Source organism: Protopterus annectens, chromosome 2.part0 (genome assembly GCF_019279795.1).
Source record: "Protopterus annectens isolate FY-2018-M chromosome 2.part0, PAN1.0, whole genome shotgun sequence".
Taxonomy (NCBI): domain Eukaryota; kingdom Metazoa; phylum Chordata; order Ceratodontiformes; family Protopteridae; genus Protopterus; species Protopterus annectens.
In genome coordinates this window covers 228,747,320-228,766,386 of record NC_056728.1, presented here as the reverse complement: position 1 = coordinate 228,766,386, position 19,067 = coordinate 228,747,320, and the positions used below count along the sequence as shown (strand labels likewise).

The 19,067-nt window shown below is 38.7% G+C and overlaps 1 protein-coding gene across 1 annotated transcript in view; it reads right to left on the bottom strand.

Annotated features, from left to right (window-relative positions):
• Window positions 1–347: 347 nt before the first annotated feature.
• LCMT2 (leucine carboxyl methyltransferase 2) overlaps window positions 348–19,067 on the bottom strand; it is an 859,935-nt gene continuing 841,215 nt past the window's right edge. Inside the window, exon 14 of the mRNA XM_044060683.1 lies at window positions 348–1,040. Within this exon, the coding sequence (XP_043916618.1) occupies window positions 882–1,040 (159 nt within the window). The 3' untranslated portion in view covers window positions 348–881. The remainder of the gene's footprint in view (window positions 1,041–19,067) is intronic.

The following is a 19,067-nucleotide window of genomic DNA, read 5'->3' as shown; positions in this document are numbered from 1 at the left end:
TTGTAGATAAGAGCTTATACAAAAGATATTGATGGGATATGGTGTCAAAAGCTTTAGATAAATCTAAAAAAAAAAATGATTAATACTGGTTTGCCATTATTCCTACTATTGCACTATAGCAGGGTTTAAACCTATGCTGAGTTTTGGAGAGAATTTTATTTGAGATGAGGTGCTGCGTAAGTTATGTATGGTTGCATTTCTGACAAAGGGGATAGGACTACAGTTATTAAACTCTGCAGATGCTTACTACTTATTTAAAGCTGTCAGTATCGTGACAAGTAATTATGAAAGGAAACCTACTCAAAAATAGATGGAGAAGGGGTAATACTTTTTGTTAAGTTTTTGCCTCTTCCAGAGGTGGCAAACATAAGGCTGAATGAAGTAAGTTTAAATGGAAAGTATTTCCTAAGAAACCAACAAAATGATGCAAAGTAAGTTTAGACCACCCAGCTTCTACAACCATCAGGAAAGAGATGTGCTTATTTGGTTCCTCCTCCTCATGAGGCTGGTCTGATAACATTAGAGAAGTTTAACGGTCAGGGCCAGGTTCTGTAAGAAACTGCGACAAAAAAAATTTAACAAGAGAAAGTCTCATCTGCTGATTAAGAGTGTCTTAAAGCCTGTGTGCTTCAAAATTCATACAGTGAAAATAGTGCTACTTCCCTTCTGGCTGTGCTAAGTGAACAACTCAAATAGTAGTGCAAGTAAAAAAAAGTCTTTATTTACAATACAAAATTATTACATGATTAAAATTATGTACAACAAAGTGAATGACTACAATGCTAGAGTGCTTGTGTGGGAAGAGGATTATCAATCAATGGTTAAAAATGTAGGCTGTGCAGATCTGGCTAATCTGCCAAGACATGAACTGAAATGTTGTGTTACAGGATATCTGCTATATTAAGCAGGGCTGGTAGCACGTTTAGATGAGTTCCAAATGAGAAGCAATTTCCTCCTCCACCTGTGATAAGCAGCTGTTTCTCTTCTTCAAGCAGCACACTGCTATGGTTATGCAGCATTAAGGGCCATTTCATATTTGCCTGCAAAGAACAAAAGGATTACCTGTCATTGTTTTGGTCATTCAAAGTGTCGCTGACCCTTTAAGCTATCACAACCATCACCTAATACACTAAACATTTATCTCAAGTTGATCTTCTTCCATCAAATGGCCAAGTATAAATGTATGCATTTTCTAATGTGTGCATGTACTGAGGTAACAGCCAAAGTAAATAAGACATGTAGAGTTGAACTGTTCAGAAATTTTGTAGATGAACCCCTCTACTTCATCTTACATCTGCACAAAGTGCTACACTGCTATCAGATACACAGAAGAGGGTTAGTTTCTTGTATTGTAAAGCTGGAGTTCTTGAGGGTGAAGTACTGAATCAGTTCAGATCAAACTTAAGAATTCCAAGAGCTTCTGCCCTCTGAGAAGAAAATCTGATAAAACTGTAACTGTATAAACATATAGGCTAATTGTTCAACCAGTTTCAACAAGAAGTGCTTTCCTTTTCACAGATGTGCAGGGCATACCATTAAAGAAATCTCTTAATGGGCAAGACTACTCAAACATAGTGCACTATCATAGTTCATGCATTCTGTGAACTAGCACCACATTTCTTACATCCTGTGGATGATTTCTAGAGATGATGATAGCAATGACAAGTGGTATACAAAACAGAATGCCTTTTTCTTTAAACGGAACACTGATGCACACAGTACACAGTGTTGTGGACTGAATCACAGCTACTTGGTAAGCTATGCTTTGTCTAGCACACCTAACTAGTTTGTTTCCTGCTGCCCTGTGCTATGTTGTTATGCCACACACCAATTCATAAGGCTTTTTCCTTTGTTAGGCATAATGGTGGAACTACTGACATTAATATAATAAGGAAGGAATCTAGTGCAAGATCTTCCACTGGCAAAAGCACAGCAATGTCTCTGTGTGGTTGTAGTAGCAGGGTTGCCTGTACCACTGGGAACTCTGCTGCCACTAGGGTTTTCTGAATGTGTGAGAGAGCCCTTTTTTTTTTTTAATTTGACCAGCCTAGCTGATTACACTTTTTATTCAGTGAGTTCTGAAAGCTACTTCACCAATCAAAGAAATATAATTAGGTGGGCACAACAGTTCTGTCCCACTGCAATTGTAGCACACAATAAATTACTTTTTACTTCTGATACGTGGTGAATCCTAAATTGATCATTATTAATATAGCCGGACTTAGGCATAGTCCAACTAGGCAGCCGCCTAGGGTGCCGTTCTAACAGGGGCGCTTTTCCAGTATTTATTTGGTGTAGGTAGACCAGGATGGAGGCACCAGATAGTGTGATAGGGGGCGCCGTAGAACCCTTTTGCCTAGGGCACCAGTTGACCTAAGGCCGGTCCTGATTATTAAGAAGGGGTTGTGGGAGCCAACAACCTATATTATGGGTATGTGAAAGGATCTGGCTCTGCACAGAAAGCAAGACATATCTGTTAACCTACATTCTTTTCAAAACTAATGTTTTAGGGACATGAGACTGTTGAACTCTGGAGAAATCACATTTTATGACTTGCCCTACATAGTACCTACTTGCTAACACACACACACGCACACACGCACACACGCACACACACACACACACACACACACACACACACACACACACACACACACACACACACACACACACACACACACACACACACACACACTCACGTTGTTTGTAAGGTACTACTCTAAGCAACCCATGGGCTATTACTATGTGAGGTGGCCTACTAATGTGCAGCATGATGCCTCATACCCAGTTTGTATTTTCATTCTCATTTTTAACCTTAAGATAATTGTTTCATTATTATATTAACTGTACTGAGTGCACAGAGGCTGAAAAGTATATCTTAAAATTGTTTTCATGACTTAAAAAAAAGGTACAAGAAAACTTAGTGCCAGGAAGATAACTTGGAATCTGATGTCAGCTAACAAAATGGCCTCCTCTAAAAAAACTTAGGCTGATGGCATTATTGCAGGTCACATTAAGAAGCAGCACTGGAAGCACTGAACTGATCTTCACTACATAAGAAACCAACTCAGGATGGTTCACAAAAATAATAGTGAAGGCACTTGAGGGAAAAGGACTCTTCATGATATTTACCTCCAATGGTACACTGTGACCCTCAGAAAGCAACCTTCTCAGTGTACTACACAATTTAAAAATCAAGCTGTGAAAAAGACTTTCAAAAGATCAATCCCGACTCCAGAAACAAGATTCTGCATCATGTGGTCTTACTTCAATTCAGTAATACCCTAGGTATAGTCTGACAGAGAAAAATGTTCCATTTTGGATATAACCTAGATTCATAACTCTGCCTGACAAACTAAAAGAGGCAAGTATTACAATATTTGTAATTCGCAACCAGTAATCTGACCCTTCTACCTACCCACAATTACAAACATATTTTCCCTAAGACTACATACATAACTTTTGTGTAACTCTCAATCCCTATATTTCTGGATGTTCCTATCCTTTCCCACTGTACACTATTCAGCAATGATGACTGAATATTCTAAGCATGACACTAAATATAAACAATCATAATGCTACACCAGAATGAGAAGTAAAGTAAATCTGAAGTTGTGTACTTACCATAACACTAGATCCTAGTTTGTTCACTGTGACAGAATAGAGCCACTTCATGGATATGGCAACTCACTCACTCTTCCAAATGCTCAAACCTTGAGATCTTTCTTTGATCCCATTATGCAGCTGTCTCTCACCCTGCCTCAAACACAGTTTGCTGCTACTTTAGAAGAGGAAAGGATAGTTATAGAATATTGGCGTGGAACTTAAAGAGGTGGATGAGGTTCACTGTAGGTCTAATATTTCCATCCGGTTATGAATGGTGGCAATCTGGAAGGAGGAAGGAAGGCTGGTTGTCAAAATGGATGGACTAGCAATGACAAGTATCTAGCATTATGATTAGTACACATTTCTAGTCTGTCCTCTTCAGCTTACTGGAATGAATCCCAAGATATCTAGTTTCTCTGGTGGAATTATGACAGGATGCCCTTGAGAATTGTACTCCAAATGAGGATACAGATCTGGAGATAATGGACAACTTGTAATGCAGTCCAAGTTGCTGCTGCACAAGTGTCATATACTGAAGAATTTTTGAAGAATGCAGTGGATACTGACACTAACTTGAATGAATGAGCATCAGCCTTCTTTAGCGGAGGTTGTTCTTTAAGTTGTAGGCACAAATAACACATTCTAATGCTATCTAGACAGAGTACTTTAGACACCTTGAGACCTAGTGTGTATGTGAAGGAAATAAACAGCTATGGACAGCAAAACTATAAAGAATGAATTTACCTTTCTCAAAGCAGTTTAAAAAGATGACTAAGTTAGACTCTGAAGCAACCTTTGGCATGAAGGATGGGTTGGTGCTTAGTGAAATTCTGTCTTTGTGGAAAATTAAGTAAGGAGGTAAAGAAAGTGCAGATAGCTCTGAAATTCCTTCTGAGGTGAAAGCCAATATGAATAAGATTTTTAACGACAGAAGGAATCTCAGTTAAGCCGAGAAAGGAAGTTCAAAGTTAAAGTTTTCTAGTAAGAAGTTGAGGACCCATAGAGGGATGGGGTCTTTGGGAGATTACATAACAGGAAGGTCCCCCTTGAAGAAACCTTTGCACAGTTTTTGTGCTGCTAAGGAGGGAGATGGAGATCCTGTGTGAAAGTCTGAGATGCCTACTAAGTGTACCTTAACTGTACAGTAATTAGAACCAGCATCAAACATCAATGACAATAACTGTAGATTCGAGGGAATGGAGACAGAGAATGGGGATCAGTCCCTGATTAAAGGCCCAAATGGAGACAGGTCTCTACTTGCTCTTGTAGATCTTGCAAATACATTCTTTGTGAGAATCTGGACTACTCTTTGGGAAGACACAGGATCAGAAGCCATTTACTGTAATTGGAGAAACTATGCAGCCAGTTTGAGCAAGTGAATGTCCAGGTAAGACTCACCAGATGAAGGGGATAAAAGAAACAGCTGTGAATTGAAAAGCCATGCCTGATTCTTCAGATGAGGCCACACTGAAGATAACTACATTTGCCTGGGCCATAAGGTTACAATGAGGATAATGGTAGCCTTTCACAGAGAGGCCTTCTGTGGAAGCTTTATGATCAGGGGAGAGTAGGAGATGTATAGAAGTCAGGGAAGTCAGTGACAAACAAGCATCTCCCTCAGTGACTGATACTATGGAGTGATGAGGGCAAAGTAGCTGCAACATTTGATGTTTGATGGGTAAACAAAGAAGTCACAGCAGTGGAAAACCATCCAGAATCGTTTTTTTTTATTTATTGATTTAGGCTGCTTAGATCTAGGACTGGCCCGAGGTCCTTCATTTTCTTGGAACTAAAACAAATGCGGAATAAACACTGGACCCTCTCTAGACTGGCAGAACCTCTTGGGTGGCTCGTTTTTTTCTCATGGACATTAGTAATATCTATTTTCCGTACCCTGTGCTGATGGGGTAGAATGTCTAGGGGGGACAGAGATTGTAGCTTTAGGATGGATGAAAAAGGAATTATGTAGTTTCCTGATAATATCTTCCTAACCTACTTTTCTTGCGTAACAGCCATCCATGCATTTGAGTGAAGAGAGAATCAGCCCTAGATTCCTTCCAGAAGTGAACAACAAGACAACACCTCTGGAATGCTGAGGTTATTTTCCTCAGAAAGGACCTGTTGAATTCCTGGTTATGTAGAGCACTCATGCCCTAGGGCATCGTCCATTGAAGGGGCCCTCCTCTGTGTTGCCTGCCCCCTATCAGAAGAGAGATCAAAGGGGTAGACACTGGGATTTCCTGAACTAGAATGACATGGCACCCTCTTGATGACCTGGAAACCTTCTGATTCCTGTTGTAGGATCTTTGGGGGAGTCTCGAATTGTACTCCTAGGACAAACAGCATCTTGCCTTCCAGCTCAGTTATTTTTTTAAACCTTTCCTTAACTTTTAGTCCAAACAGTGAGGATCCATCACAGAGGTCATTCACAAAGGGCACTTTAAGACTGACTACAAAAGTGTAGAGATGAAGACAGTTATGACATCTCATGATTATGCCTGCTCATGTTATTCCATCTCTTGCTCTGTGCATCAGTCTCATACTGAGGTAAGAAATAGTAGGCATTGCAGCCACCTATGATTTGACCCATTTCTTAGACTGCTTGTATCTTACTATCCATATAACAAAGCTTCCAATTTCTTAGTTTTTCTTAAGTCTCTTCCCATATATCCTTAGCTGCTACACTAGAATAATTTTTAATCCATACTCCTAAATATTTAATTTTATCATGTCCCCATAAACATGGGTATTCCTGAACCAGTTCATGTGTGGGTACATAATTTACTGCTATTCCCTTTGTTTTATCTTAATTAATGTTGTATCCTGAAAAAGATATGAAACTGTCTCAAAATGTACCACAACACTGTAATGTTTTTTCCTGATTTTGTCAGGTACAAAATAATATCATCTGCAAATAAAGTCAGCTTTTCTTAGCTACCATACCAATTATATCCATGACTTTTTGAGTGCCTCGTTTTCTTTCCCAATGGCTCTAAATATAATGCAAATAATAAAGGGGAAAGAGGACACCCCTTCCTGGTTCCTCTGCTCAAGCAGAAATTATCAGAGAGGACCCCACCCACTTCAATTTTTACCTCTGATCCCTCATATATTTTCCTAATCAATCTTATATTTTTTTTTCAGGAAATGCAAATGCTTCCATTGCCCTGCTCATAAAGTCCAAGCTTACTCTGTCAAATACTTTCCCTGCATCAAGACGCACCAACAACAATGGTGTTTTCTTACATTCTGCTTCCCTCTGGATCATCAATGTTCTGTTAATGTTGTCAAATGTTTGCCCCCTCCACAAAACCACACTGATCCATATATATCAGTTTTGGCATTACTTTCGCCATTCTTTTAGCTATTATAGACATGAACACTTCATAATCATGGTTTAGTATTGAAATGGGCCTGTATGAAGCTGGATCTGATGGATCCTTACCCTCTTTAGGTATTACAGCTACCACTGACTTCTTCCAGGATGGTGGTACTTCCCCTCTTAATATATTGTTAAACAAAACCTTCCACATCTTTATCATTTTTTTCCTCCCAGCTTCCAAACCTCCACAGGAATACCATCTATTCATGAGGACTTTCCTGTAGATTGGTTATACATCACAATTTTATCTCATCTCATCCTGTCCTGTTAGTAATTGAACCTCATCTTCCTCTAACCTTGGCACATTTAATTCTTCCATAAACATTTCCATTTGTATCTTTTCTTGATTTTCATATTTCTCTGCTTTATAGAGACTCTCATAGAATTTCCAAAATATTTCTAATACCTCTAAAGGATCTCTTGCTATCTTCTTTGTTACATGCTCTCCAAGTTTGTCGACAACCCGTTCTACTTTCTGTTGCCTGAATCATTATGCTAAAAGTTTTTGTGCTCTACTGTTATCAAAAAACAGTTGCTTAACAGCAATCTTTCTAAGCTCCCATATTTTCTGCCTAGACTTCTGCAGCTCATCTTCTTTTTCTGTGAGATTCCCCTATTCTGCAATATCTTCACATTGTTCAGTCCCTATACATAATTCTTACTTCTTAACCATAGCTCCCTTTATTTTATTTCCACCCTATTTGTAAACTCTACCTTAATTTTATCCCATTCCCTAGCTATATTTTCAGAAGAAATTTCTATCCTCTCTAACAGCTGCAGAATAACCTCCACTATGAACTGCTCTCTTTTCAACAGGTGGGAATGTCCCAATGTCTCATTTCAATTTCATTACCCTGTGTTTTTATTTTAGCTATTATTGGTGAATAATCTGAAATAGTTATTGGGTGGGTATCAAGTCCTTCAATTAAATGCACATGTTCCTGTGAAATGTAAATTATGTCTAGCCTAGCACAGTTTTTATATCCTGGGGAATAATATGTAAATGCACTCCAAGCTCATATTACTGAATTCACATCTTCCATGCCAAATAGTTTTCATAAACGTCTTCAAAAATCTAGTCTCCTTTGTTATGTTTTCCCTTCTGGGCCCCCCCAGACACACCCTCACTTCTACAAATCAAGTTCCAGTCCTCACCTATAAGCAATATTCCTTGCTGAAAACGGATTATTTCTTCCAGAATTTTCTAAACTCCATTACAGCGGTTTTAGGTGGAATGTAAATACATGCCATTGTAATCCTCCTCCCTTGCCAGTACCCCCTTAGCACTACAAATCTGCCATTATTATCTTTCATCTTCTTCTATCCCTATTGGAGGTCCTCTTGCAATTACTATAAGTACTCCTCGTTTCCTTTGTCCCTGGTTGTTGTGTCTTTCGGCTTATCCCGGTTAGGGGTTGCCACAGTGGAACTCCAGTCCGCTAATGTTTGGTAGTGGATTTTTATGTGCCAAGTTACCAGTCCTGACGCACAACCTTCAATGAAGGCACGCCCATTCACGCGTGCCTCCACACAGAAGACACTCCAGCTGAGAATCGAACGCAATGTCTTGCTGTGAGGCAACAACGCTACCGCAGGTTGCATTCTGCTGAATAACCGTCATGAAAACCTTTATCAAATTCATATGTTCATTTCTTTCTAAGTGTGTCTCCTGTAACATAGTTATTTGCACTCTGCATTTTTTTAATATAGTTCACTACTGTTTCTTGTATGCATTCATCTGTGAGGCCATTTACATTTAAAAACATTAAATAAAGAAAGCATCACTGTATTAAACAGCTATTATTCAACCTTTTTTGTACAACACCTTTTCTAGTTCCAGCTTTTATATTACATGCATACACAGTTTGGCAGGTTGAACTTTTACACAGTTGCTCCTTGTCATATCCATTTGAAAGCCCTCAAACAAAAAAACAAACAAACAAATAAGCCCCCAATGCCCCCCAAAGTCTATTAACCTAATATTAACACACAAAACTATGTACACCTTCAAATATTGAAGTTTTAACCTCCTAATAGGAAACAAAAGTCCCAAACTTGAGTTAACTTAAAAGAAAGGTCATCCATGTTAAGATGCATGGTGCAGCCTGTGCTTCTACTAAGTGCTGTTTGATTTTTATCTAGTCTTTATAGCTCTCCCAGCTGGGAAAAAACCCTGAATGTTTTCAGAGAACATTAACTACCTTGGGAAAGCCCCTGAATGCTTTCAGAAAAAATTGTCTACATTGGGAAGACTCCTGAATGCTTTCTGAGAACATTATCTCTTAAACAAGTTCTGTTTTTTTTTCCCTCAGCCACTCACTCTTCACCAGACTGTAGACAGGTTTTCTTTATCAGATTGTCTCCTAACTGGGAAAAGCCAAAATACATTAGTTTACTGACTCCATGGAGACGAGAACCAGGCAGCCAGTTTCATTTTAACAGATAGTTTTCATGGAAAGATGAAGACCAGGTGCAAAATTGTTACTGAGCTTACATGTATTTGCTAGAAAAAATGCCTCATAATATTCAATGTTCTATTTCATCTACTTGCTCTCTCTTAAAACGTGTTAATAAATCAAGCTCAAGTCTTTAATGCAGTCATTTCCCCATGCAAGAATGAGAAAATACACATTAATTTCTCTTTTATCATGCTTTTTATCCAGGCTTTTACATGAATTGCAGTGCCTACATTTCTTAAAACTGAACAAGAAGAGAGAGACAAGGGAGAAAGAAAAAAAGAACAGCAGGACCAGTTTACAATCCCCATTACACTTAAAAAAAATAACTGAAAAAAAATTACTTAATAGCATGTAAAAAAAAACATGCCAGAAAATTGGTATTATTTAAGGAAAGAAAAATCTTTGCTCACAGTTAACTTTCTCCCTCCTCCTGCCCTCCCCAAAGGACTTTTCCAAACATTAATGACATGAAGTAGGGCATATGCTTTAGAGTTACCCACAATTCCAACAAACTGAAAAAGTTTAATATTTCCAGATTTTTTGTTCTGTCATACTTCACAAATATAATTATTGTACTGTAATCCCATATTAAGTTACTGGTTTTATTACTGTTCATCTCTGAAATCCTGTCTCTGTTTAATTTCCAATGTACTCAATTCTTCTAATCAACTCTCATGCTCTCTTCCTTCTTGCCAACATTTTCCACTGAAACAGTGGAAAAGGTTTCACAGGTACAGTCTCTCTATGGTCTTTATTACCAAAAGAACAAGAAACAGAATCTCCATCTGTTTCACAGCTCACTTTTTGTTAGACATACTGTTGTATTTCCTCCTTACCTTGTACTTCACCAAAAAAATGATTTTGTCCCTCCAGGGAAGAATACCTTGAAGACAGCTGGGTACAGCAGTTTGAATCTCACACCTGCATCTCAACATTCCCTGAATAGTGGAATAAATGTGCTCCACTTCTGTCTGGTGTACAATGAGAAATCATTCTCCACAAACACTCTGCTGTCTCGCACTTTTAATACTTTGTTCTTCTGCCACAATTTTGTCAGAATCAACTCTTTCTGCTGGTAGGAATGCATCGTTACTATTAAAGATCTAGGTTGCCTTCTTATCACCAGGTTTGGAGCATACACACAATGTGCCCTTTCAACTAAGAACTCCTGCTGTGGAATACCAGTTCAGTTGCTTATTTGTGCTTCCATAAAATTAATGCAGTCTGTCCCTTCCAGCTTCTCTGGTATAGCTAAAAATTTCAGGTTTTCCCTATGTGCTCTGTCCTCTAATTCTATTATTTTTTGAAACATATCTTCCTGAGCAGTTTCATATTTAGCCGTCCCTTTCTTTATTTCAAACTCTGACTTTGCAGTTTTATTACCTCATCTGAATATCTGTTTAAAGCTTCTTCCATTTTTTTCCAGCCTTTTGTTGTTTGTGTTGATAAACTCCATCAGTGTTTTGTTTATTTTAACCAGGTCTGTATGCAATTGTCTTGTATCTTCCTGTAGGTTACTGGAAGTCATGTCTGAAGGTTGCATTGTTTTTTGCTGAACAGCTGCAGAACTCTCCCCAGTCAGTGTTTCTTCCTCAGTTTTTGTAGCAGGATTTTTTCCAATTTTTCTGTATTTCTTTATTTCTGGCATCCAGGCAGTGCATTTACTAGCCAGTTACTGAAATTAAAACATAAATACAAGTCTACTGGCTTTCTCTGCTGAGGTTCTGTTTTCACACTGGGAAAACTAGAAACAAGCAGCCACCTTGGAAGTCCTGAATCTGTAGGCCTTGAGTCAAATGAGCTACAGTTAGTGCTGAGGCATCTGAGTTAATCAGAGCCAACCTAACTGGTCCCTGGTGAAATAATGGCTCTAAAATCACCACTGCAAAGACTTGAAGAGGGGGAAGGAGATGAGAATGGGATAGTTTGTCAACCCAATCCACCCTAGAGGGGGTTGGATAAGATCTATTTCAATCAAAGCACTCCAGGAAGGATCTGGTAGGCTTAACAGATGACATCAAAGAAGGGTATTTGAAATGCTCTCAAGTGGCCAGTAGGAATTTTCTTCAGAAACTTACTGAAGATTACTATGGTCTTCTTTTGGGAAGGTTTGAGCAAGGAATATTTGGTGCAGATGATGCACTTAATGACTCAGCCCCTCCTCTTTTCTTTTCTTACTTTCTGCTCTATTCTTGCAACTTTCTTTGTCTTTTTTCTTTACTTTTGTCCTACTCATAAGGAGGAAGCGACTTTCTTAAAATTAACTAATTTCAGCGTTCCTACAGGGAAATGATAGCCACAGCCTTACAAATATCACAGCCCACTGTGAGGTGATCTCACCCAGACAAACCAACTGAAAGCCTTGGGTGAAAATCTTGTGGCCGCATTTCTGGAGGCCCTTGTCCATCATCTGTGGAAGCCAATGGAAAAAATACTGTTTCTGGTGTCTGTATTACTTTTATCTGTAAAAACAGAATAAAGACACTAGCAAGACCTTAAACACAGTATATGATTAACAAACTATAGTACAGGGTTCCTGAGATGAATGTACAGTACAGTGTAGTAGGTAAAAGAGTACCAGAAATAAACAGACCAAGAAAAGTAACAAGGCCTTGACACCCATTGCTAAGTGTGAAAGAGCTGAGAAAAATAATATAAACCAACTTTTCTTTTGTATACAGTGTGGAAAAAACTACCAACAGTAATGGATGTATGAAGAATTTAAACTAAAATACCTTCAAAGAGCTAAGTTTGACAACAAAAATGTCAGAATCAATATCTGCATTTGCTTAGTGCAGATGGAATCTGAGGGAGGGCAGGGTCAGGTGCATTATGAGAACATGGACAAAGCATGAGGTTTGACTGCTTGGAAGAGTGAGAGAGTTGCCAAACTGGATCCATAATGGAAGTAGGTGTATTTCTATCAGTTTAAGTGGACAGCTCCCACCATAGCCCCCTCTATAAAAGGACCTTGGCTTAGCGTGGTTACTATCTGGTTAAAAAAAAAAAAAAAAAAAAAAGTGAAATAAATACATTCCAGTGTGTGTGTCTTTGCTGTACTGCCTCTAAGGTCTGAGGTCTTTAGTGTTTGAGGTTGAAAGGGGGGGGGGGGGCACCCAATATATATATATATATATATATATATATATATATATATATATATATATATACACCTACTTCCTGGAGATCACAGACCAAAACAGATTGCATCCAACACTTCATACTGCTATATCCAGCATGGTCTGGTGAACAAATCCTGACTTCAATGCCTGTCTGGAGTTTTTTTAAGGTGGAACTGTATACTCAAGTAAGTTCCACTTTATTTTCGGTACTTACAAGCAGGTTTGTAACTCCAGCAAGTGTATTTTGGATGCCCCAAACCCTTTCAGAACACTTGATGAACATGATAAAAGTATTTTTCTCACACACAAGCCAATTTTTTTAACTTTTTCTTTGATAGTTATGAAAGCACCCTTTAGGCAGAAAAGAGCAACCACTGTAAATGCTGATTAAACCAGTCAATTGGCTTAGCAACAGGGTATACACATATGTTGTGAGCAATCTAAGAAACTAGCAACCTGGAAAACTGGAATGTCATTTGGGGGAGGAGTACATTTTTTGAGTGGTGCATAACTCATCTATGTCAGGGGAGGGATGCTGACACACTATTCGCAAGTCACTTCCTAGCAGAAGCAAGGGGAAAACAAAGCATCACACAGCACTTACAAGGAATCACTGGATTTCTTCTGTTCCATGCATGGCAATGTGCACTCAAAAGTATGCAGCATGCTGCATTCATTGGGCAATGTAGTGATGAGGCAAAGTCAGGCTGTGGTACAAATGGCAGTCTGAGCTACAGTATGATGGACCCTCCTGGTACTCTCCTCTCCCCTAACTTGGTGTTTGGAGAACCAAACCTAAATACCTGTAAGACTAAGTCCTTCCCTAGAAAAGGTGATCCTGCCTATTGCTGGGAGACGCAATATGAATAGCACCATGATAATACTTAAAGCAAAGAGTAAAGTGGAGTTCAATTTTGGGTGGGTCCTAACATCAGCAGCAAGCTAAACTGGAAAAACAGGAAATACTGTATACAAGGTTGTGAGTATCCATTTCAGCTTGTGAAATTTTGTTAAAACACAGGAAATCTTCAATGTTAACCCTAAACGTATAGTCTAATACAAACAACTCTGTAGAAGAGCTGCCATAATGTAATTCCAGACACTTTACAGATCCTGGCCAGATTTTTTCTCCAGTTTGAACAACTCATCTCCTAGTAACTTTAAAACATTAAGTGCTGACCAATATTTATTTTACTAAGAATTACAAAGTATATAATTTTTCTATGTGCGAAGTCGACCAAGAATTAGTCGAGTTGCTAGCCAAAGGGTTTTCTTTTGTACCTGATCAAAGGCTAAATTTAGCTAAAACTCTTATTGATTTAAAATGTTATGTACGAAAGTTAAATCTAAAACTGTTGTTTAGTAATGAGACTCTTGGTGAAGTACCTCCTTTTAAGCTACCTAGTACATTCAACCCCCCCTTACACCCTAACCTTAATACATTTGAAAATATCTATGAACTAGACCTAAGACACCTTTTTCAAAGGGTCAAATGGTTCAATTCTCATAGTAACACTACATTTGAACAAATAAAGGCATTAAATAGCCTTCGAGATCTATCGGTTAGGGTGATGAAACCGGATAAGGGGGGGTGGGGTAGCTATTTTCGACAATTCAGATTACATTGATAGAATGCAATTAATCTTAGAAACGGATGCTTATGCACATTCCTCTTACAATGAAATGATGGGAGGTTATAATAGAGTTAGAAGCTATTTCCGAGACCTACTCATTGACGGCCTAATAGATATTGATACTTTCAACTTTATCAATATCTTATCACCTAAAGTGCCTGTAATGTTTGGGGCTCCAAAATTGCATAAGGACCTGTCGAATCCACCAATGCGGGCGTTAATAGATGGCAGATGTGCTATCATTCACCCATGTGCTAGAGTTATCGATGGTATTATTTTAAAATACCTAAAACAAGTACCTGAGATCTGTAAAGATTCTTGGACTTTCTTAGAGTCAATAAATGGTATTACTTTTGAACCATCCTATAACTTTTTGACGATCGACGTCGTCGATCTGTATACATCGATTCCACACCAGGAAGCAATCGAATGGAGTGAATTGATGTTAGACAGCCTAGGAGCCACAAAAAATGAGATCTCCTTAGTAATACAGCTATTGGATATTGTTTTATCATCTAACTTTTTTCTCTTTAACAACCAATACTACCTACAGAAACAAGGTATCGCCATGGGGTCCCCATGTGGAGGGAGCGTGGCGAACTTGGTAGTTGCCTATTGGGAAAAAGTTACCTTGAAGAATAACTCCCTCTTCAATAATATTGTCAAATATTACACACGTTTTTTAGACGACGTGTTCATTTTAATCAAGGGTAATGAAAGCGAAGCAGTTGACTTAGTTAATTTCATGAATAATTCAATTTCATTTTTGAAATTTACTTATAAGTTTTCTACTACCGTTATTGATTATTTAGATGTGAAAATAACTAAAGATTTGTGTAACGATTGCTTCTTGGCTTCTATATATAGGAAGCCGACTTATTGTAATGCCTTTCTGCACTACTCAAGTAGTCATCCGGCCAAACAAAAAAGATCTATTGTCAAAGGACAATTAGTTAGGGCCGTACGTATGTGTAGTACACTTGAAGCATTTAGATCGGAGTGTTCTTTCTTAAAAGAACTGTTTGTCAATAGGGGTTACCCTACTTACTTAGTAGATGAGCTGATTTATGAAGTTTCTACGAAAAGGGACTCAGGTTTCTATCAGCCCCTGTTAACATGTAATCGACAAACCTCCATCTTGGAAATAAATGAACCCACAGACCTAATTTTAGGCAATGGATCAGAACATAAAACCACTGATGCTACAACCTGTACTAGAATTAATTTTAGGACTAGCCTTGTTTTAACTTTTAACAGGCATATTGGAGCTATATGGAATATCATAAAGAAAAATTGGTATTTCATCTTTAATAATCCTACGCTCCTTCAAAAATTGGGACCCCACCCCCTTGTAGTCTTTAAAAGAGGGAATAATTTGAAAGAATTATTACAGAGACCCGGAACATCTATACCTTCTACTAGACAAACTGGTACAGTCATTTGTGGCTTTTGCAACAGGTGTAATTACCTGAAAGTTGGTAGCTCATTTGTTATCAGAGATAGGAAATATGTTATTTCTTCAAGAATAAATTGTACTACAAAATCCGTGGTTTACATCGCTTTATGTGTCTGCTGTCCCTGCTTCTATATAGGGAAGACCGATCGCAAGTTTAGTGATCGTATTTATCAACACCTGTATGCTATAAGAAACAAAAAGATGGACAATGCTTTGTCCAAACATGTTATTAATAATATTGGACACAGTTTCCAGTTTATGGGTATTGAACATGTCTCTATTGGAGTTAGGGGTGGGCCTCAAGCTTTGATGCTCGAAATGAGAGAATTAGAGTGGCAGATTGGCTTAGATGCCTTTACCTACCCCGGATTAAATGAGTCTTGTAATATTTCAGTTATTTTGAAATATAAAAGCTATATGAGATAACTTAGGTTATATATATATTTTTAAAAAAACTACTAGATTTAATGTGATATATATATCTGGTATCATATATATATTTTTAATATAGTATTTTAAAGCACCCAATAGGATGATTTTTTATCCATTTTTTATTGTTTGGTATATGTAGGAAGTAGCAATATTGCTCTATTAGCAAATATACTGTATGCCTATAAAGAATTTGTAGATATGGAACATATATTTAGTATTATGAAGTGACACTTTAAAAATGATGTTTTTACTTCGGTATTTTAGTTTAGTACCTTGCTGTTCAAAATGTAAAAGGAAGTGACATCATGGTATACTGTTATAAAATGGATGTTCTTAATTATCAATTTGTTATTGTCTGAGGAAGCTTCTGCAATTGCGGGAGCGAAAACGTGATTCTTCAAATAAAGAGCGTTATTTTTACTGGTCCTGTTTGCTCCTAGAGATTGGATTTCGTGTGTTTGTGGATCCCTGTGCTTTTTTCACAAATATAAAAAAAGATGTTTTATTACTTTACAAGCCAAGAAGAGGGTCAGAGAATACTGATGCTAAATAGCAACCTCTCGATCCTCCAGGAGTCAAAGGAATGTTATGGTGAGTACAGAACTTCTTTATGTGATGTTGTCCTGTCTCGCCTTCATTCTGTACTAGTGGGATAGCATCTCTAGCACCATCTTCCTTGGGTGGCTCGCAGGAGAACACTCTTTAGAACAGTGGACCCAAAACAGGCCCTGTCCCTGGACACCAAATCCACTTTGTAATGAGTAATAAAGGTATAGGGCCTTGCCCATGTTGCTGCAGCACAAATGGTACCAAACGACAGTTTAGCATGAAAGGCAGAAGAGGTAAAAATAGCCCTATTAGAATGAGTTCTTATTTTGTCGGGAAGTTGTTTGTTTATGGATTTGTAGGTGAATGTAATGCAATCTGACAACCATCTGAATAGAGTGGTTTTAGTTATTGGAGCACCTTTCTTGCAGTCTGAGAAGGACACAAATAACTGGTCAGTCTTTCTAAAGTCTTTTGTTCTGTGTAGGTAGAAACGTAATTGTCTACGCACATCTAGTTGGTGTAACATATATTCTGCCTTACTGCCATACTTTGGGAAAAAAACATTAAGTCTATGGATTGGTTTAAGTTTGATTCTGAGCATATTTCTGGTAGAAAGGACGGGTTTGTACAAAGTGAGAGACTGTTCTTATGGAAGAGCATATAAGGAGGTTTGATGGACAATGCCTGTAGCTCTGAAACTCGTCTAGCTGAAGTGATAGCTACTAAGAAAATTGTCTTCCAGGTTAAGAACTTTATGTCACAGGATGATGCAGGCTCAAAGGGGGAAAGGATCATATGGGATAATACAAAGTTTAGGTTCCATGGGGGTAGAGGTGGTTTAACGGGTGGTTTTAACAGGTTAGTACCTCTCAAGAAAGCTTTGCTGTGGGACATAATGTTTGATCCCTCTTCTCCAAAATGGAAATTAGAGATTGCTGCTAATTGAACTCGAATAGTAGCTGCAGCTGCCCCCTCCTGAAAAAGCTTTGCTAAGAATTCCAGCATGGAGGACACAGATGCAGAGAAAGGGTCAATATGATTTTCCAAGGTACAGGAGGAAAATCTTTTCCATTTGCTGAGATATAATCTTCTCATAGAAGCTTTGTGAGAAGAAATCATGATATGCTGCACTGAAGGTAAAAGGTCAGGTAGCCTGGCTATGTTAGGAATCGGAGCAGCCATACTGTCAACTTGAGGGTTTGAAGAGTTGAATGGAGCATTCCCGACAGGTGGGTCAGAAGATCCGGAACTGGGTCCATAATCCAAGGTTCCTCCTGAAGATGAGGCTACAGGAAGGGGAACCAGATATGATGAGGTCAGTAAGGAGCAACAAGTATTAAGGTCTTTCCCAATGCGCTGGCTTTCTGAAGAACCTTGGGTGTCAATGGGAAGGGAGGGAAGGTGTAGAGAAGACCCGAGGGCCAATCATGTACAAGTGTATCCCTTGGAGACTCCCCCAGAGGGGGGATTAGAGCAAGGTAGCTGCTGCATTTGGTCTTTATGGACGTGGGAAAAAGGTTACAGCAAGGCTGGCCCCATTTTCAGAAAATTATTTCCACTATGTCTTGTTTCAGGGACCACTCATGAGGCATCAATATTGCCCTGCTGAATTTGTCTATCACGCTGGATTTCCCGGGGATGTGCATTGCTACCAGAAACCGTTAGGAGGAGGTCGCCCACTGCCATACTCTCATGGCCTCTCAACAAAGGGTGTAAGATCTGGTTCCTCTTTGCTTGTTTATATACCACACGACCGACATATTGTCCGTTTGAATTGCAATTGTTCCTAGCGGGAGAGAGTCTTGGAATGCCTGCAATGTTAGAAGCACCACTCTCATCTCTAGGACACTGATATGCAAGTGTGCCTCATGATCCTGCCAAGTGCCTTGGACTGTCCTTCCCTGATAATGCCCCCCCACCATATCTGGGAAGCATTTGTGGTCACTGTGGCTAACAGATGTGGAAGAACAAAGGGTCGACCTAAAGTCACTTGACTGGAGTGAAGCCACCAACAAAGGTCTTTCCTGCGAGATTCTGTTAACATGGTCTGGTGTGACATCAGAAGTTCCTGCATGGACCATTGATTGAATAGCAGCCACTGCAGAATTCTCATGTGCAGCCACGCTAATGGAATTACGGTTATCACTACAGCCATGATGCCTAGTACAACTGTCCTTGCCTAAATCTTCCTTTTGAAAAGAAGGTCTACAACCTGACGCCGAATGGCTTGTACTCTTTCTAGGGGAAGCTTTACCATCATTTTTTAGTGTCTAAATTTGCACCTCTAAAAACGATATGCTGAGATTGCAATAAGGCAGATTTTTCATAATTTATTGTGATCCAAAAACAAGAACAGAGTTTAAGTGTTGTGTCTCTTGCTTTTGCTAGTATGTTTGGTGGTGGTGGTTAGGAGCCAGTCATCTAGAT